The sequence below is a fragment of the Pyrus communis genome, chromosome 9 (assembly GCF_963583255.1).
Source record: "Pyrus communis chromosome 9, drPyrComm1.1, whole genome shotgun sequence".
Lineage (NCBI taxonomy): Eukaryota > Viridiplantae > Streptophyta > Magnoliopsida > Rosales > Rosaceae > Pyrus > Pyrus communis.
Genome location: NC_084811.1, coordinates 24,546,752 through 24,566,986, shown reverse-complemented (window position 1 = coordinate 24,566,986; position 20,235 = coordinate 24,546,752). Strand labels below are relative to the sequence as shown.

The following is a 20,235-nucleotide window of genomic DNA, read 5'->3' as shown; positions in this document are numbered from 1 at the left end:
TGTAGACATAGAAAACATATAATATAGTGGGATGTAGCTGGTTTGCATCTCTTTTCCGCTCATGAAGGTAAACCAAAGTCTCATTGGGGGAGAATGACTTACATGAAACATATTTATTGTCACATGACGTTTTTTGTCCAATAATGCATTGTTATGTGTGTGTTTTTCTTTACATAATAATATTTTATTGAATTGAGATGAGAATTGTGCAATACTTTATATTTTTGCATAATATTTTATAATATTAGCACAAGAATTGTGCAAATAACATGAGATGGTGGATAGTTTATGGATATATATATATATATATATATATATATATATGGTTTGCATCTCTTTAAGAGAGTCTCCTTAGCATCTCTCTCTCTCTCTCTCTCTCTCTCTCTCTCTCTCTCTCTCTCTCTCTCTCTCTCTCTCTCTCTCTCTATATATATATATATATGTATATATTAAGAGGTGGATAAGTTGGTTAACCCTTATAATAATTTGGTTTGAATTTACTTTTGGCGAGAATCGAATCGAAGAGCTCGTACATACAACTAAAGAGTAAATAATAGTACCACTAAACTGTAATACTAAATGACAAAGTTGTCCTATCCCTTGACTTTTGATCTTGTGATACTTTTTCACGTTGAATCCCTATTGAATTAGTCTTCTCACCTAAATAATTGAAGTACGGTAATGCTTTAACATTTTAACTAGAATGAACTAAATGAACAGAAAGCAACACCAATTGTTGAATTGATACAACTTAAAATATGGACGACATATTTAAAGTATAAATAACATCTATCAAATTTTCAAAATATAATTGTAAATTGGTGATTTATACGGTCGACTCATTTGATAGAATAAAGTTTTTGTTTGTTTGTTTGTTGACTATTTTAGCCATTGTGACTATGCAAATGATTTTCCCATACCCCTTCAGTCTCTCAACTCACATATAGCGGCGGAGTCACATGAGGAACAGGAGAGACACGAACTTATCTTGAAGTTTCTTCACTTTGTAGCTTCTGTTTGAATACTTTACTTTCTTTGACTTATGTGTTTTTGTTCTTAGCTAGCTTTATTATATTTCTCTAATTGACAAAAAAAAAAAGAAGAAGTTTTACAGACACTAAACCCTAAACACTATACAGATGAAGTATAATACGAGAAGTTATAGGCCTTATACCAGCTAGCCTTCCTTAGTTAGTTAATCGTTTTGCAAGATATATGGAATAGATGAGGAATTTATCTTGAAAGACAATTTTAAACTAGGATTATTTTTGTTCAATTTCAATGTCGAAATTTAAAAAAAAGTTCAATGTTTATAATATAATATCTCAATTTTATTTTTTTCATGACTCCGTTATACTCTTGTCATTAAACTTTTTCATTAGAGTACATAAAAAAATAAAAGAATCTGTTTCTCTCATTGGTTATATTTATTTTTAATCATTAAATTAAATAAATCATATAAAAATAACGATTATTATTAAACAAAATAAGTAAAAAACTGAAAAGAGTTTCTGAAAAAAAAAAAAGAAAAAAAAAAGTGTTTCTCTGAACCCAAAGCTTAAAAATCCAAAACTCCACCCAATTTTCGCTAAATACACTTCAAATTTTGAAAACAATCGTTGTTTAATCCCTCACATAAAAGCACCCCAAATCCCTAAGCAGAAGCCACAACCACACGATTCGTCAAGACGATAAACCCCAATAGAAAAGCAGATCACCGCCGCCCAATAATTGCTCGCCGCGCTTTTAGTCTCAGCTGATCCCGGCCTCACGCAATCATTCCTGCCTTCCTCCTTCTTCCCTTTTACCTCTTTAGACAAAGTCCCCTGCACAAGCTTGACAGTCTCTACTCCTTAGTGGGCGCCATCAAAACCTCTCTCTCTCTCTCTCTCCTCCCTCCCCCCCCCCCCTTTTTCTCTCTCTAAAACTTCTAGGGTTTCCGCCATGAACAGAACTGTGCGTTTCAGCATCCCCTGAGCCCAAATCTCCCAATTTCCAATTTCTTTTTCTTCTGATATATTTTTTTTGAAATGCCGAGGCAGAACAGCAATTTGGCGATGGACCTGATGATCCCCGGAAAAATCCGGAAGCGGGGGTGTTCGTCGTCGGCGTCTTCGTCGTCGTCGATCATCCAGAACTACAGATTCAAGCGGGCGATACTCGTTGGGAAGAGGGGCGGATCCAGTACGCCGGTGCCCACGTGGAAGCTCATGAGCTCCAGGTCCCCGACGGCCTCCGCATTGCGCGCCATGGACTCCCCCAACTACTCCCAGAGCGGCGGCGCCAGGTCCAAGCAGCAGCAGCAGCAGCAACCCGTGTCGGCGAGGAAACTCGCCGCCACGCTCTGGGAAATGAACGACATGTCTCCGAGAGTGAAGGAAGGGTCGGACGAGAGGCGGCTGAGGAAGATGGAGGCGAGTAATCGTAAAGCCAGAGAGAGGGAGAGGATCCCGAGATCGGCGCACTCCGGTTCTCTGCCGCCCCATCTCTCCGATCCATCTCATAGTCCCGTTTCCGAGGTGGGTTTTCTCTTTGTTTCTAGTTCTGTTTGGTTGCTGAGAAAACTTGCGGGAATTTTGATGGAAAATGTAGCTTGGGTTTAATTTAAAGTTTTAGTTTTTAAGTAGCTTTTTTGAGATTTCTTGTATCAGCATACTGTCTTTTTCTCATCGTGCTTGCGGCAATTCGATCTTCTTGTTTGATAGCCAGTTGATTGTAACGTTTTGGTAAATTTGGAGTTTTATATCTGTCTCATTTGAAAGCCTTGTGATAAATTTATAGTACATTCGATCCATCTGATTTTTTTGATATTGGTCAGCATAAGTTAGGCATGTTGGTGGAGAGATTGACTGTAATATTTTCGTGCTACGTGTTGTTTTCGTTTTGTAGAGGATGGATCGGTCTGGAACGGGTAGTTTTCATAGAAGGGCGTCGCCCATTTCGCAGAGACGGCTCAGGATCACAGACCACCATTCTGGAATGTTGGATTCTCATGGCAATGGCAGTTTGATGGAGGTGAGTCAGTGATCTACTTTATTAGCAGGAATGAGTGTGCCTCACTCTTGCTCATTTGAAGTTATCATATATGCGGATTTTAACTTTTGTTAATTCGAATCAGATGATTGTTTATTGGAATTTCAACTGTATGATTTGTTATATGTGTACGATACCTTTTTTTCTCATCTTCTTGTTATATAGGTTGAGACTAGATCTCGAGCCCAGACGCCTACTGCTTCTACTGCTGGAGCCAAGACACGTTTGAAGGATGTCAGTAATGCTTTGACCACGTCTAAAGAGCTACTGAAAATTATCAACCGTGTTTGGGGTAATGAAGATCGACCTTCAACAAGCGTGGCCCTTATCTCAGCCTTGCATGCTGAGCTGGAGAGGGCTCGTTTACAGGTCAATCAGCTTATCCAAGAACAACGCTCAGACCAGAATGAGATCAACTACCTCATGAAGTGTTTTGCTGAAGAAAAGGCGGCTTGGAAAAGCAAGGAGCATAAAGTTGTTGAGGCTGCCATTGAGGCCGTTGCTGGAGAACTTGAGGTAGAGAGGAAACTGAGGAGGAGGTTCGAAAGCCTGAACAAGAAACTTGGGAAAGAACTGGCGGAGACAAAAGCCTCTCTTGTTAATAAGGCAAAAGAACTTGAAAGTGAGAAGAGAACAAGAGAGATCATGGAACAAGTATGTGATGAATTAGCCAGGGATATGACTGAAGATAAAGATGAAGCAAAGGAAATGAAGAGGGAATCTGCAAAAGTTCGTGATGAGGTTGAGAAGGAAAGGGAGATGATGCAGTTTGCTGACGTGTTGCGTGAGGAGAGAGCACAAGTGAAACTCTCTGAGGCAGAACATCATCTTGAAGAGAAGAACGCAGCTGTTGATATGTTGAGGAGTCAACTTGAAGCCTTCATGGGAAGTAAGACAACCAAAGAAAAAGGACGCAGTTCTACTCATCTGAATGATGAAGAAATTTCTGCGTATCTAAGTAGAGCTCATCTTGGTTCCCGTCAGGATGAAGAAAAAGATGAGGATGAAGGAGAAGTTGAAGACGGAGTAGAATGCGAAGAGGATTCTGCTGAAAGTGATCTTCATTCCATAGAGTTAAGTATGGGCAACAACAGCAAAAGCTACAACTTGAATCGCAATTCTGCAGCCACTCGTGATCCAAGGTGGGCAGCACCTGATGTCGAAGAAATCAAAGGGAGGAAGTCTACTTCTGGGAAGCCACCAAGAAGAAGCACTTCTTTGCAAAGAAGCATATCAGATGGAGTGGAATGGGGCATGCAAACTGAAAGGCTCCAAAATTCAGGAGACGGGATAGATTGGGAGAGGTTTCCTGAACTGGAGAGGCAAAGGCAACGGCAAGGAAAAGGATGTGCAGAGGAAATGCAAGGATATAAATCATCAAAGGGTCTTAGGGACCAAATGTTGTCTGGTTCAAGGCTTGGACCTGGTAGAGTTCACGCTAGTCCCACGCGGCAATGGGGGCAGCCGTGGCCTTCACGGGATCCTACCAATACATTCCAAGATAGGCCTCCCAGCGCGCAAGGAAGTGGTTCAAAGTCAAACTTGGCGGAAGTGAGAGGTGAAGGCCAGAATGGCAGAAGGTATAAACGGTGAAAATATCTCTTTTTGGCCAATGCCTTTGAATAATGAAATACAGGGTAGCGGTGTAAAAGGCCATGCTTGAGGAAAGCGATTTCAATGATGAGAAGAAGCGTTTTGGCCCATCGATGCTTTTTGCTTGTTATCACCAGGAGCTGCTAAGTTGCAGTAATTGCTGCTCATTTTGCGCTGCACCAACGCCATTCTCGCTTTGGTTTTGTAGATTTTTCGAAGAAAGCTGTGACAATCTAGTGAGCTTGCCCTGTACAAAAGCTTCTAGCATTTATGTCTCAATTATATAGAAACATTATATATTTGCTTCTGTTTTTTTTGCCCTTTCTAATTCTCTTTCCTTTATGCTAATCGTAATCTGTCTTTGCCTTGTTTCCTGTGTTTTTTGTATACAGTAATTTTACAAGGTTTTGTGTGTTTGAAGGAAAATTTTGCTTCCGGATCAATCTTGGATCACATGTACCACTAGCCAACAAATAATTTTGCGGTATAACCGATTATCTACAATTATGTGTCTTTCTGTGACATCCCACATCGCCCAGGGGAGTGATCCTTAAATGTATATTCCCATCCTTACCTAGCACGAGGTCTTTTGGGAGCTCACTGGCTTCGGGTTCCGTAGGAACTCCGAAGTTAAGCGAGAAGGGGGCTAGAGCAATCCCATGATGGGTGACCCACTGGGAAGTTGCTCGTGAGTTCCCAAAAACAAAACCGTGAGGGAATGGTAAGCCTAAAGCGGACAATATCGTGCTACGGTAATGGAGCGAGCCCGGGAAATGGTCTGTCTCAGGCCGGGATGTGACACTTTCTCTTCACCTAACACGTAGTTATATACAATCGGTCTGAATTAAAAAAACCGGTAATGCCTAACAATCACTCCAAATTCAGTGAACTTTGACTGTAATTAGAACCCTTTGAATTTTTAATTAATGGTCCAAGGTCGCTTTTAGTTAGTCAAAGAATATTGTCACAGTTTATTTTATGTGCTAATTTAAATCTAGTGGATATGGTTCGGGGAGAGCTTGTCAGTTAAATACATTAGAATAGGGAATAATGGAGGCAGGAGGTGCCTAATAATTTAAGGGAATTTGTGTGAAGGGTTTTCTGCATGTGCAGTTGGGAAGGGGGAAGACCATTGCACATGTGAACAACTAGGAGCAAACAAAGATTAGAACTAATAAAATTATGAGCAAACAAGGATTAGAACTAATAAAATTTTAGGATAAGTAGATGCACAGGAAAAATTTGAGAAAAAAGCACTTTCTACCAAAAGTTCATGAGATTTTACAACTTTTTTGCTTTCTGGTTGACTGGGGGCTGATTCCACGTACTAATCTAACGTTGGTTTGATCAACTCTGTATAATTTAAACAGAATATCACTGTCATGTCTTAAAATAATAATAAAATATCATGTGAGAAAGTTAAAACACATAACATTGTGCTAGTGGTATATGCAACGCAACAGTGACATCTTGAGGGTGTAAGTGTCACGGACTAACCTGCGGTTTTGGTGGTTGCGGTGTTGTGGTATTGGAAGAAGTCCTTAACCACCAAAGCAATCCATCACTTGCCTTTGATAACCCTTAACCACTAGATGCACAAATGTCAGTTCACCTTACCAAACACAACATTATGATTACGTCTTAATATACAATTAGATACGAACCACGTGACGTGATTTATGCACTTTCATTTTCTTGGTTTTTGTTATTTAATTCTCATTTGATTTATTCAATCCAATGATTAGAAAAGAACAGAAAAAATAAAAATAAAAAAAGAAAGTGCGGAAATTATTTCTCATGAATGATATAATCTTCATTTTATAAATGGATATAAACATTTCAAGTTCCAACATGAGTTATTCACTATGAATAGATATAGGTCAAAAGCTCCTAATGCGTCACAACAGCATCAACATTATCGAAATATGAGAGTGCAACTGCGGCATGAAAGGCTGCTCCAATTGGAAGAACCTCCTCATCAATCACCAAGAAGGGTGAATGCAAATCTGTTTTCGATACAAACGTCGCGTTCTTCGTCCCAATCATGAAGAATGCAGCAGCCATTTTTTCTGCATAGAAGCTGAAGTCCTCTGCTCCCATAGCCATTGGAAGTAGCTTCACATTTGGTTCCCCGAGCAAAGTTTCTCCAACACTCTTTGCATGTTTGTACATTGCTTCATCATTAACCGTGGCAGGATAGGGCCTCATTTTTTCCAGCATGAAGTCTACCGTTGCTGTGCACCGATGTACCGAAGCTTGCATCTCTGTAACCTGCCAATCATCATACGCATTTAGATCAATGGTCTAGACTAAGATTCTTGACTCTCGACTCTTGATAACATAACATGTCAAACTGTCTAGTCTCATAAAACAGCAAAATTTCGATCACATTCCAACTAGTAACTGCTTTTAAACTGCATGTTAATCTGAAAAATTACTTCCCTTCTTTGTTAAGGTAGAACAATTGTATACTGGTTTACATTAAATTAGACCTAAGATAATACCTCTTTAATCCTTTGCTGAAGGTAGTATAGACCTTCGGAAGTCATGCTTCGAAACGTGCCTTTTAATGTCACCGTCTCTGGGATTACATTTCCTGCTTGGCCACCATCAACAAACCCCACACTTACGACCTGTAATAGGTCAGAAATGAAAGAGAAATGAGTACTCTTTTAGGTGATCCGCACCGTGTATTTCTGAAGTCTCCAGTTAAAGATTATCAAACCGGATGCACTATTTCGACATATAGTTGTTATTCAATAAATAGACGAACACATTGTTTCTATATTTGGCGGAAATAATCAGTCCAACAGTTAAACTAATTTCCGACTTGGCCGATTGTTTGCAAGGACGATGATTTAGAAAACTAAGGAGAAGGTGATGCATGTAATTACACATACCCTAGACTCTAGAGGGTTTGTTTCTCGAGATACAATCTGTTGGAGGGAAATGATGGTCGAGCAGGCAGCAAGAATCGGATCTGTGGCCAAATGTGGAGATGCAGCATGTCCACCTTTCCCATGAATGGTGACCAAAAACCTACCAGAAGCAGCAAGCATCAGACCAGGTCTCGAACCAATAGTTCCGACAGGCATTTCCGGTGAAATATGCAACCCAAGAATGCCTTGAATGTTATCAAGGGCACCCTCTTTTATCATATGGTAAGCCCCTCCACGGGCCTCTTCTGCAGGTTGAAAAACAAGCTTGATTGTGCCCTATAAAATTGTAAAGTTAAATGCGAAGTGTAAACAATGTGTTTAGCTGATAAAAAAATAATGGAAAAGATTTGAGCATATATTAACTTCAACTGGTTTGTGTGTTTACCTTTATTTCTTTGCTTTTGCGTTGAAGTAACTTAGCAGCTCCAAGCAGCATTGTAACATGAGCATCATGCCCACAAGCATGCATTTTTCCAGGGTTCTTGCTCTTATGCTCCCACTCAACCATTTCCTAACAACAAGAAACCCTATTTAATCTTTTTATTTTTTTATTTTTACAATAATACTTTTTCATGACACCTACGGACGACATTACTGCCTGCCTCTCTAATAAAAGTGTGCGTCATGCATGCATGCAAGACCCAGATGTACTAAGCAATGTGGTCAACAAATGTGATTGAAATAACATCATTCTTTTTGTTAATGTTGTATTCAATAAATGTGCTGTCAAATTAAAATATGAAGTGATTTTCAAACACTATTTTCTCACCTGCACAGCTTAGTTTTAGCCTTTAGGTTGATCAAAATCAAAGAATATTCAAGGTGACACAAACAGACATGGATGTGCATAAGAAGAGAATGGTGTGTGAAATCCCTTATGATTCAATGAATCTAACTGTTTAGCCCCTGACTTTTAACAATTGGCACCTTATTACCATAAAGATACAAATTGTTACACTTATGGCCATTCCATCCGTCGAGCTATCAACTAACTAGTACAATCAACCAAAAAAATTAACTGCCTGCTAATTTTTTACACGACACTTAAGGCTGGTTTGGTATTGCCGTGCTTTGAAAAAAAAAACTGATTCTGCTGTGCTGTGAAAATAAGCTCATTTTTGTTGCTTCACGTTTTCAGCTTTTTTTTTTTCACCCAAAACTATGAAAATAAGCTGTTTTAAATGTTTACCAAACACATTTTTGAGCTCAGCTTTTTTTTATACCCACTTTTTATAAAAGTCCCTGAGTACCAAACCGGTACTTAGTTGGTCGACTTTTTGCTTACATGAACATTAAATTGATAGTGCATATATCACTATGCGTATGTATCCATATCTAGAAAAATTCTTATTTGTTGTTCATATAAAGTTAGTTACTCCATTTATTATGAATCTCATGATCTCCATGCAAGCAAAGAGGTTAACCGAGTGCGGTTGAAGGAATAAAGTTAACATTTAGTCTAACAAGAGGGGCCAAGAGTTTAAAATTTTAAAAATCCGGGACCAAAATGTTATTGACTTAATCAGAATGGTACAAACTGCAATTAACACTAATCAAAAAGTCGTGACAAAGGAGAGGGAGCGAACTTTGACCAACCTGAATCGGGAGAGCATCCATATCGGCCCTGAGAGCAAACCATGGCTGCGACCCCGAACCAATAGAAGCCACCACCCCGGTCTTCGCCACCGGCCACGTGTACCCGATCTCGAGCGAGTCGAGTTCCGATCGGATGAGTCGACTCGTCTCCTCCTCCTCAAAGGCCAGCTCCGGGTTCTCGTGGATTGTCCTCCTAACCCTCTTCAGCCAATCAAAGAACTCCGGCTCCCGCGCCGAGTCCATCAGCTCTCGAGTGAGTTGACTCACCTCCCACCTCGAACCGGCCGCCACTGAACCCCATGACGATACGTGGTTTAAGAACGTAAATAACAATATCAACAGCCGCAGCCACTCCATGAACGTCTAGCTATTCAGTAACCAACCAGCATAATTTGTATCTCTGTTGAGTCTGGTCCGGAAAAATAGGCCTTAAAACCCTTGATTCTTGGGCATAAATGGTAGATGGAAGGTGGTGCAAGAAGTCACAGGTGAAGGATGGATGAAACTCGCCTGAAAAAATTGTGGAATTGGCCGGCATTCACCCGGGTAGAAACCGGGTTGGTGGTGCACGGTTGACGAAATTGGGGGAATGTTTCAGCTTCTCTCTCCCTTCCTAAGGTCCTTTTTCTCTCTCTAAAAATCTCATTGTCCCCTTTATTTTAACTAATTTAACCTTTAACCCATATGTGGAAATTAAATAATTCCCACAATCTATAGTTTTACAATTTCAAACGTCAGTAACTATACCGATAGAATTCGTACTCGTAAATAGCTTTCGCCTATGCATTCATACCAACGAGTACTACACAAATGTGCTAAGTGAATAAGTCATACGTTTCTCGACACGTTGGTCAAAGAAAGTCAAAATCTTCACCTCTAGGGCATTGGACATAAATTCATCATTTTAAAATTTATAAAATCGTAGAACTAGGGACGGGTTGTCACAACTGATGCTTGGGGTAGGCAAAAATCCGCTAAATCGATGAACCGTGAAAAAGAAAAACTCGAAAAAAAAAATCATATTGACAAAGAAAGTCAATGTTAAAAAATCAAACCAAACCGAACCAGAAGACTAGTCAAACGAAATCAATCCATTATCCTGTTTACTTTTGAGGATTTCCTTTCATAACAAATAATGGACATATTAAACGAATGTCTCAAGGGAAGTTGCAACTAGTAATTGAACAATAGTTAAAAGAAAATTGTAACGGAGAAAACTGAGAAAGTATTAGAGAAATAGTTAAAAGAAAATAGTAATTGAACAATAGTCAAAAGAGAACTAGTACTCTCTCTCTCTCTCTCTGAGCAATGGCATTCTCCTCAGTACTCTATTCAGTCACGAGAAAGTTTGCAACTTAGCAGAGCATCAAAGTTTTTTTGTCATATTAATCAAGTTTTACCTTTTTTTTTCCCGCTAATTAACTCACGAACTGCAGCCTCTTTACTCATCCTAGCTAGCAACCAAATTACCAAACAAAAGTTTTCTCATGATAGAAACAGTCTAGTTTCGTCAACATGATGGCCTAGGTTTTTAGTTATTCAATCCAATTACTAAAAATAAAGAGAAGTGCATGAAGTGAAAAAAGAGCGCGGTAGTCATTTCATCTCCTTAATTTGTCCAAGCTATGGATTTATGTGTAGACGCTAAGGCAAATCTTCGGCTCCCCCACCATTTGGTTGAGGAGCCATTGAGAACATGATTCAATTTGGCCATGGGAGTCAATGTGTTCATTCGTTCTAATAATTGCATCATCTGTTATATACTAAAAATGCAAGAAGAGAGATTTGAATTTGTGTGCATAAAAAAAAAAAAAAAAACTAATGAAAAATGCTTGAAATTTTTGGGTTTTAACAATAAGGACAAAATAAAGGGTAAAGTGAATAGTACAAGGATTGACTTTTAGTGTAAAAATGTGATTTTTCGTTAAAGTAAACAGTACCGAAAGCTTTTCGTTAAAGTTCTTTAAAAAAAAAAGCACGTTGTTGTCAGTGGCGGATCCAGGATTTTAAATTTGGGGGGTCCCATTAAGAAAGGTAAAATTTTTTATAGACAACATTAACAATGAAAAGTTAAATATAATACATTTCATTCATAAATCATACGCAAAACAACATTACAAGTTATAAAATCCTAATTTGAGCGTCCACAATGGGGTTTCATAGTATGAAAATGTTCTATGATAGCTTCATTACCAGTACATAAAAAAACATATTTCTCAATATAAATAACTAATTAAGTCACTCAACTATCTTTCTCAATGAACAAATAGATGGTGCTATTGTCTTTGGCTTGAAAAATCTCTCCATATTTTTTATTTCTAAACTATGCATTTAACAAAAAAAAACACAAAACATATACCAATTGTTAAAAACGGTCCTATTTTCTTTCTTCTCCGCTTGCGATCTAGGCGGACTAGGTGAATTTAAGTAAATTTATTATATACCTTTAATATTTTGGTGAATATAAGGTAGAAGATAAAAGTTCAAATAATTACAAGTTCATAATAATTTACATAATATTTTTAGAGATCATATTGATTTATATTGAATTTTAAGACAAATAAGTGTGTTAAATATGTGGGTGTAGAAAGTAAAATGAGGTACTGGACGCATAAAGAGGCAGCCACACCAATTAGCAAAAATACACCTAGGGACTGGCAACCCATTTTCTTTTTTGGAAAGATCAACTTGATGTTAGCTGTCCAAACGTGATTGGAGCAATTAAAAAATACATTAAATGGGAAAGTTTGAGGGTGGTCACATGGGAATGAAGGGATGAGAGAGACTCATTTAATCATCTTCTTCCTGCTTTCGTCTTCGCAAGAACAAAACCACCAAACCCAGAAGTTACAGAACACCCTGAACAGACCTCGTGTTCGAGTACGAGGGGTCCTCAAAAAATTTCTAGCAGCGATTTAGGGTCGCCGAGAGGTCCTGGGACCTCCTAGGTCCCTCTATAGATCCGCCACTGGTTGTTGTAGCTAGTCAACTTGGTTAAGTTTGAATCTGCTAATGCAGTTCATCAATGTGATTCATCTAGAATCAACCTTACGAAAAAGTAATTGAGTTCTGAGTGTGTTTCATAACCCTACATTTTGATGAAGAAATTGCAAATTATGAAAATTTTAAGATGACGGAATATAGATCCTCATCAATCGAATACTCTGTCAATAGCAAATCCTACTGTTTGGAGATTATGTATGTTGAATTTTCAAAAGTAATTTATTTTGTAACCGAATGCAGGCTGGAGGGAAAGGTGACACTAATTACTGGAGAGGAGCCAGCAGCATTGGAGAATGCACAGCCAAAATCTTTGTCCAGCACGAGCCGAAGTCGTCATTGCAGATGTCCACGATGATCTGGGCCATTCAGTCCGCGAATCCATTAGCCCATCGGACTGCATGTTCGTCCACTGTGATGTCACAGACGAAGCCTAAATAAAAAACGTCGTACACAAAGCAGTTGCCACATGCGGAAAGCTAGACATCATGTTCAACAACGCAGACATAGTTGACCCGAACAAAGTGCCAATCATCGACAATGAAAAGGGGATTTCGAGCGCGTGCTTAGCATCAATGTCACCGGAAATTTCCTTGGCATAATTTCAACTGCCAGCATAAGCTTGTATGTTGGTGGTGCTGCCTCGCATGCATATTGTTGTTCCAAGCATGCAGTGAATGGCCTGACGAAAAATGCAGCCTTTGAGTTGGGTCAGTCAGTTTGGGATAAGGAGATCGAGAATGTGATGGGCTCTCTAGCCAACTTGAAGTTTGTGGCACTTAAGGCAGTTGATGTGGCAAATGCAGCTCTATATTTGGCAAGTGATTAAGCTAGGTACATCAGTGGGCATAATCTCTTGATAGATGGGGATTTTAGCATCCTTAATCCCTCTTTCAAAATGTTTCAGTACCCTCCAGAGCCTTCATCTGTTTAGCTGCTACATATTTTTTTTCTTTTTACATGTTTGAGTTCGAGTTCATTAATAATCTGTTACAAGTTCATTCTAAAAATTGACCAGTTTTTAGGTACCCCTGTTGGAGTAGAAATTTTAGGGTTTTCCACTAAGCAATCTTATAATTGTATGTTTTAGAAGGTTGGACATCACCATACAAGTTTCAAAATATAAACTCATCTAACGGTGAGTAGGTAAGGTGGTAAGAGTATCCCCCATGAGGGGTTCTATATGGGGCTAGAAAAGTGGTGGATATAACCCATTTTAGAGCTCCGATGAATTTTTGAGGCTTCATAAAAGAATCTCTCTCCAATGGGGGGCTATATATTTCAATCTTTATATGGGGCTATATATATTTATTTATGTAGTAATTTGATTAAGCGATGATTTTTTTTTTTTTGTGTGTGAGCTTTTCTTAAGTTAATTTTTGGACGTGCCATCTTAATTTTTTTTTATGGACCTTTCAACCTAAAAAGTTCAAAATGTGACAAAGTTAGATTTAATCACTTATGAATTGTTCATTGGATTAGATTCTCTTATCTCAATCTCATCCGTTGAAAGAAACAAACCCCCACTTGGCCCTCTGAAATAATTTGATTTTTCACGTATAACACAACAATTTACCTAGCACCAATTGGTAAATTAGTATCATACAACTTTGAAAAAAAAAATTATTTGAAAATTTCATCCACCAATGCCCATGAATGTTAAATCAATTTGAAATTTTAATTCTTATGGAATTTAAAACAATCATTAAATAGCCAAATTGCAAGAAAATAAGTAAGAAAAAAGAACTAAAAATAATAATAAAAGGAGAGTACAAGTGTATTCGCAAGTGGAGGGAGAGTGATAAAATTTTGCTCATATGGGTTGCTACTTTTTTGTGGGACCCACTGTTTTTTGGGGTTAGATGTAACTCGATTTTATGTTACCCAAGAAAGGAAGTTGCTAGCCCCAGTGGTGGATCTAGCCCCATTTTTCAGCTCATTGGAGATGAAATTTCTCTCTAAGGCTTGAAATGTAGTAGCCTCATGGAGGATAGAGCTCCCATTGGGGATGCTCTAAGCATCACCATCACTTAAGGGTGATGAACAAAAATATTATCATCCTCGTTTGTTACAAGTTTGAGTGAGAGGTGTTAGAGTGTGAGTATGATTTTGACATATTGAGCTGGGTTTATATTATATGAATTCAAAATGGAAAAGTCTTGTTAAAAAGCTTGGAGTAATCCTATTCCATTTAGGATTGAAAGTATTGAAAGTTGTCTTAGGTTTGGGACTTAACTTTGTATTAGGACTGTAGTTTGTTCTTGTGTCAATATGGTTTGAGTGGTAAATTCCTATGCTGATTCTCATAGTAGAATAAGTTAGGATATATATGAACATTAGCCACTGCTCCTGCAATCTCTCTGCTTATTTCGTCCCTAAGGCCTATTGTTTGGAGAGCTTTTGTGTTTTGCTAAAGAGAAGAAGGCTAATAGTTTTGAAGCTGCAATGGCTTCATCTTCTACATCAAGTTCTAAAGGTACGTTTTCTCCTTATCCTTGTACTGTCATATTGTTCTTGAGTTTCGTGATTCAATGGCATATCTGTGGTCTATGGACTGTGTTGCATATATGTCTTACAAGAGGTGGATAAAACAGCTCAACATTCAAGTCATATATTTATTTCTAAGTACATTGTGTTTTCACTTGAATTTTATTTTGATTCCTATGCTTTGAATTTGAACAATTTAGTCCTTATGTTAGGCACTCTTAGTAGTGAACTTTCCATTTCTTTCCTCAGACCATATAATAATATCAGGAGGTTTAAAAATACTTAGAGGGATACTAACAATTAAATTAAATTCCTCCTCAAAGAACATATTTCTCAAAACCTCCCAATTCCATTTTCCACTTCCTTGCCGCATTAACATATCCACCGTGCAGGTGGTGTCCCTACCTTGGGGTATTGGGCTCAACACCATGGGAAAATTAGGCCTTGGCAACCAACCATCTCCCCAAATCCTGATTTGTGATCCGTCCGTCCCCCACCCGCCACCTAGCACCTCTGGAAAGCACTTGACGAGTAGCTACGACACTCCTCCAACAATATGAAGCATTCTACTTAAGCGTAGCATGAGCAAAGTCCGTTGTAGGATAATACTTTGCTTTGAGTATTTGGGACACAAGAGAATTGGGATTTTGTAATAACCTCCATCCCAGCTTGCTTTGCTAGTAGTAACGCTAGATTAAACGCATAAAGGTCTTTAAAACCCAAACCTCCCTCACCCTCCGGCTAGCAAAGTTTACTCCATTTCATCCAATGTATATTCCTCTTGCCATGTTCACGCCCCTACCAATACTGAGCCACCATTTGATTGAGTTCATCACCAAACGTCTTTGGCAAAAGGAAAGTCTGTATAGTATAAATCGGTACTGATTGTGCCATAGTTTTAATTAGAATCTCCTTGCCCGCAGTACTCAACAGGGAGACCTTCCACCCATTTAATTTTTTTTTCCATAACCGATCCTTAATATACGAGAACGTTGCCTTATTAGCCCGTCCCACAAACACGGGTAAACCCAAGTAAACGGTCATGGTAATCCCCTCTAGACATGCTAAGACAATTAGCCAGATGTTGCTTATCGTACTCTGTCAAGTTTGCACTGAATGCGACACAACTTTTCGTGTAATTTATAGTTTGTCCCGCGGCTTCTTCATATGTTTTCAATAACCGTTTTACCTGTACACACTTTTGTAAAGAACTTCTAACAAAAACAAAACTATCATCAGCAAAGGGAAGATGGGGTGGCAGTGTGTAAAAGCAATTTGATTCTGCAAATGTGATTAATCTACCCCAAATTTAACGTGCATAAAAAATTAAAAATAAAAATTAATCTCAAGGGATGCCGACAATTAGAACCCATCATTTTTATCCAATCCAGGACAAAATGTGGTCCAGGGAAAAAAAATATATAGAAATATAATCCTACGTGCACTGTGAATCTTGCCCGGCATTTTGCTTTGCAATATCTCCTCATCTTGTAGCAGTTGGGACGTTTCTGCTTGGCTTTTATCTCTTGCCAAGTTTTTTTTTTCGTTTAAAACAAGGGAAATGTTATTAACACTTCAAAAATCTCATTCTACACTTTTCATAAATGTATTTTTCTTTCCAAATATATAAAGTTTGGAGTGTAAATGTATTTTTATTTCACGGCTGGTTTGGTATTGCTGTGCTTTGAAAAAAAGCTGCTTCTGCTTTGTTGTGAGAATAAGCAGCTGTGAAATAAAGCAGCAGAGTGTTTGGTAAACTTTTTTGTAAAAGTGCTTTTGAAAAAAAAAAAACAGTATTAGAGTGTTTGGTAAACTTTTATGTAAAACAGATGTGAAAAAAAGCCAGTTTTTCAAAGCTAGGTTTTGTAGCTTCTTGTTTTTGGCTTTTTTTCATCCAAAACTGTGAAAAAAAGCTGAAGCTGAGTGTTTACCAAACACAAAAACAGCTCCCAGCTTTTTTTGATAGCAGCTTTTTTCAGAATCACCTCAGTACCAAACCAGGTCCTCATCTTGTAGCAGTTGGGACGTTTCTGCTTGGCTTTTATCTCTCGCCAAAATTTTTTTTCGTTTAAAACAAGGGAAGTGTTATTAACACTTCAAAAATCTCATTCTACACTTTTCATAAATGTATTTTTCTTTCCAAATAAATAAAGTTTGGAGTGTAAAATGAGATTTTTTGAGTGCCAATAACATTTTCCTAAAGCAAACGTACTTAATTACTAGTTTGGGAGTGCTGTATTTTTATTAAAATTATTTTTGATGTGTTATAAGAATAATTAATTGTAAAATAAAGTAATTGAGTGTTTGATAAATTGTATTTTAAAAAATGTTGTAAGTATAAAAAGTAATGTAAAAGCTTTTGAAGTTGAGGTGGTTGGCAAGCACAATGGTGGCTAGAGTAGTGGTGGTTGGTGGCGGATCACTGGAGGAGGTGGTGATGATGGTAACAGCAATGGTGGAGGTATGGTGGTGACGTCAATAATGGAGTGGTGATTTGGATGCATACTTAACATTGATAGCGACGGTGGCGGCAATTCTAATTATGGTGATGGTGGCGGTGATTTGTAACAAAATATAATATTAAACAGAGCCTTAACCCTATGATTAATTTATACGTACAATTGGAATCCTAATTAAAAAAAAAAAAAAAAAAAAAAAACATTGAAACCTAACCATGAAAAAAAAAAAAAAAAACACTTACAAACAAAATTTAAAAGCTTCAAAACCAGGTTTTGTCGTCACATGCATTCAAATCGGGCCACGTAAACTTGTCGGTGACCTAACCAGCAATTGTCACCCTATCCAATGATTTTTATATTGGTAGAGTACATATAAACACACAACACAAACATTGTTTAATAGAGGTGGATTGTTTACCTTCCCATTTTCATATTCTTTCCAAGCCCTCATGTGATGTAATCACGGTTAAGCTAAGTTAACATTTTATATTAATTTTTTATAGAAATAATAAAACAAAAAGTAATATAAATATAAAATGTTAACGTGACTTAAGCGTGACCATACAAACAAGAAAGCATGAGGAGAGTATGGAAATGAGAGGGCAGACAATCCATCTCCTTGTTTGATTCATGCAGCGGTGGTTTGGTATTTTTGTACTTTAAAAGAAAATTATTTTTAATGTGACATAAGAACAAATAGTTGTGAAATAAAGTAGTGGAGTTTTTGATAAATTTTTTATAAAAATGCTTTTAACAAAAAAATACAATGTTAAAGTATTTGGTAAAATTTTTATGTAAAACATATGTAACTGTGCACAATGGCTATAAAAAAAAAGATATTTAATATTATATAATAATTTTTTTATATTTTCTTTTATTATCACATTTACAATATTTATATAAACTATTTACTAAACAGCTGTACTATTTTACTTTTTTTTTATTAAGATATTTATAATTTTTTAATTCTATTCTTTTTTTGCAAGGGGTCGTCTTTCTTCTTTTACTTTATTTTTGCAGAACCTCTGTATTTTCTCTCTTCTGCCTCTCTCCCCCTTCTCTCTCTGTCTCTCTCTCTGCCAGATCCTAAAGAAGGCTGGGTCGCATCAACTGATTCGCGGAGGAATGATGGACTTCGATTTCGGGACTTACCGTCGGTGTTAGTGGCGAAGACGTCGAGGCCGTCCCGTTGAGATTTTGGGTGTCAAGCAGAAGGGTGCAAATTTAGCATTCTTTGAGCAACCCAGATTTTGACAAAGCCCAGAAATCGGACAAACCTCTCACCGCTCCTGTCCAAGAAATCCGCAGAAGCTTAGAGTGAGAGAGGATAGAAGAGAGACAAAAAAAAACCGGTTTTTTCAAAGCTAAGTTTTGCTGGTTCGTGTTTTAGGTTTTTTATTTTTTTTTCACCTAAAATTATGAAAAAAAACTGAAGTTCACAAGCTTTTTTGATACCTATTTTTTTCAAAAGGACCTCAGTATCAAACCATTAATAAGTGTCTTCATATATTTGCATCGATCACTGAAATTAAGATGAGCAGTCCTTCCTCACCAGCTCCAATTCCGGGTCCTAAAAGGTACGCTTAATTTTCATCATTCGATATCTAGCGTCCGAGCAGGGCTTATAGCTCATCTGGTTAAGGTAGCTCGAGGTTCAGGGTTTGAATTCCTAGTTTGTCCTACATTTGTCATCATTAATTTTCAGGTTAGAAGGCAAAGTGGCAATTATCACCGGAGGTGCTAGTGGAATTGGAGAGAGCACTGCAAGATTGTTTTTGTTCCATGGTGCAAAAGTCGTCATAGCCGACGTCCAAGACGAACTAGCCCTGTCCCTCTGCAAAGAACTCGACCCAGACGGAGATTCCATTTCGTACATACGTTGCGATGTCACTGTCGATTCGGATGTGAAAAATGTTGTAGACGTGGCTCTGTCGATGTACGGAAGGCTTGACATCATGTACAACAATGCAGGCGTATCCGGCAAATTGGACCCAACTATTTTGGGTGCTGATGGCGAAAACTTCAAGCAAGTGTTTGATGTGAATGTCTATGGTGCTTTCTTGGGCGCCAAGCATGCTGCTAGGGCAATGATCCCTGCTAAAAAAGGTGTCATTCTTTTCACTTCAAGCGTGGCGTCAGTGACTTGCGGCCAGTCTACACACGCTTACGCCATGTCGAAGCACGCGGTGGTGGGACTTATGAAAAGCTTGTGTGTGGACTTGGGGCAGCACGGAATTAGAGTCAATTGCATATCTCCGGGTGCCATGGCAACCCCGTTTCTGACGAATCTTTTGGGGATTGAAAGAAATACAGTGGAGGAGATGATCTGCGCTTCGGCGGTGTTGAAAGGAGTGGTGCCGAGGGCAGAGGATGTGGCGGAGGCTGCCGTGTATTTGGCGAGTGACGAGTCCAAATTTGTGAATGGACTGAACCTTCTTGTGGATGGAGGTTATAGCACCACTAATCAGTCTCTTACTAGGGTTTTGAGGGATTTCATGTCATCAAACCAGGTTCTGTAAGCATCATCCATTTGTTGTGCTATGTTTTGATCCTTTTGCGCTTCCTCTTTTGGAGTATTATGAAAACTTCATTCAAACTAGCAAGCAAAAATGTCAGTGCGGTGCTGTGGGTTTTAAGATTGTATAAGATGATACTATTGCTTATATACATTTGTTTAGTAGTATAAGTTAGAAAAGGTAGCTTGATAAGATGTTTTAGATGCTGGTTGTCATATTGTAGTAAGCCTTGTGCTATTTACATGTAATGCTAAATTCCGTACAAATGAAAAGAGCAAAATAATTTAAATGCATGAATTATCAGGTCCATATTCTGTATGACTGCGACAATAGGTCCATTTTCTTTACCAATTTAGTTTACATCCACATACACATTTGACATTTCAGTACACATTCGCAGTGCACACACCACAAAATCTGCCCTTGATTCTTCTACAATTGTAGCAGCCAAACAGTCTGTCTAAGTTCACCTCTCTCACACATAAACCTAACTAGTCGCTCGTCTCCTCCCAACTTCCCGCATGCAAATGTGCACACAGATTGGTCGCCTTGTGGCCGGATTTTGTGCTTTTAGAATCAAGCTCCACACATGGATGCAGCCGACCAAGCAGA

General features: G+C 38.2%; 3 protein-coding genes and 1 pseudogene across 3 annotated transcripts; 3 read left to right on the top strand and 1 right to left on the bottom strand.

The window, feature by feature from the left end:
• Positions 1 to 1,892: 1,892 nt before the first annotated feature.
• On the top strand, positions 1,893 to 4,994 carry LOC137744796 (uncharacterized protein At5g41620-like). The gene is made up of 3 exons (XM_068484595.1): positions 1,893 to 2,519; positions 2,890 to 3,015; positions 3,199 to 4,994. Exons 1-3 carry the CDS (start codon positions 2,031 to 2,033, stop codon positions 4,624 to 4,626), a joined length of 2,043 nt encoding a protein of 680 aa, XP_068340696.1. The 5' UTR covers positions 1,893 to 2,030; the 3' UTR covers positions 4,627 to 4,994.
• A 1,434-nt stretch (positions 4,995 to 6,428) lies between these two features.
• LOC137744797 (IAA-amino acid hydrolase ILR1-like 4) lies at positions 6,429 to 9,809 on the bottom strand. Its single transcript, XM_068484596.1, has 5 exons — positions 9,162 to 9,809; positions 7,951 to 8,076; positions 7,527 to 7,841; positions 7,131 to 7,259; positions 6,429 to 6,897 (listed from the first exon to the last, which is right to left on the bottom strand). The coding sequence occupies exons 1-5, from the start codon at positions 9,516 to 9,518 to the stop codon at positions 6,517 to 6,519; spliced, it is 1,308 nt and encodes a 435-aa protein (XP_068340697.1). The 5' UTR covers positions 9,519 to 9,809; the 3' UTR covers positions 6,429 to 6,516.
• Positions 9,810 to 10,469: 660 nt separating this feature from the next.
• Positions 10,470 to 13,095, top strand: LOC137744559 (secoisolariciresinol dehydrogenase-like; annotated as a pseudogene).
• Positions 13,096 to 18,157: 5,062 nt separating this feature from the next.
• Positions 18,158 to 19,825, top strand: LOC137746286 (short chain aldehyde dehydrogenase 1-like). The gene is made up of 2 exons (XM_068486362.1): positions 18,158 to 18,684; positions 18,813 to 19,825. Exons 1-2 carry the CDS (start codon positions 18,641 to 18,643, stop codon positions 19,624 to 19,626), a joined length of 858 nt encoding a protein of 285 aa, XP_068342463.1. The 5' UTR covers positions 18,158 to 18,640; the 3' UTR covers positions 19,627 to 19,825.
• The last annotated feature ends 410 nt before the right edge of the window (positions 19,826 to 20,235 follow it).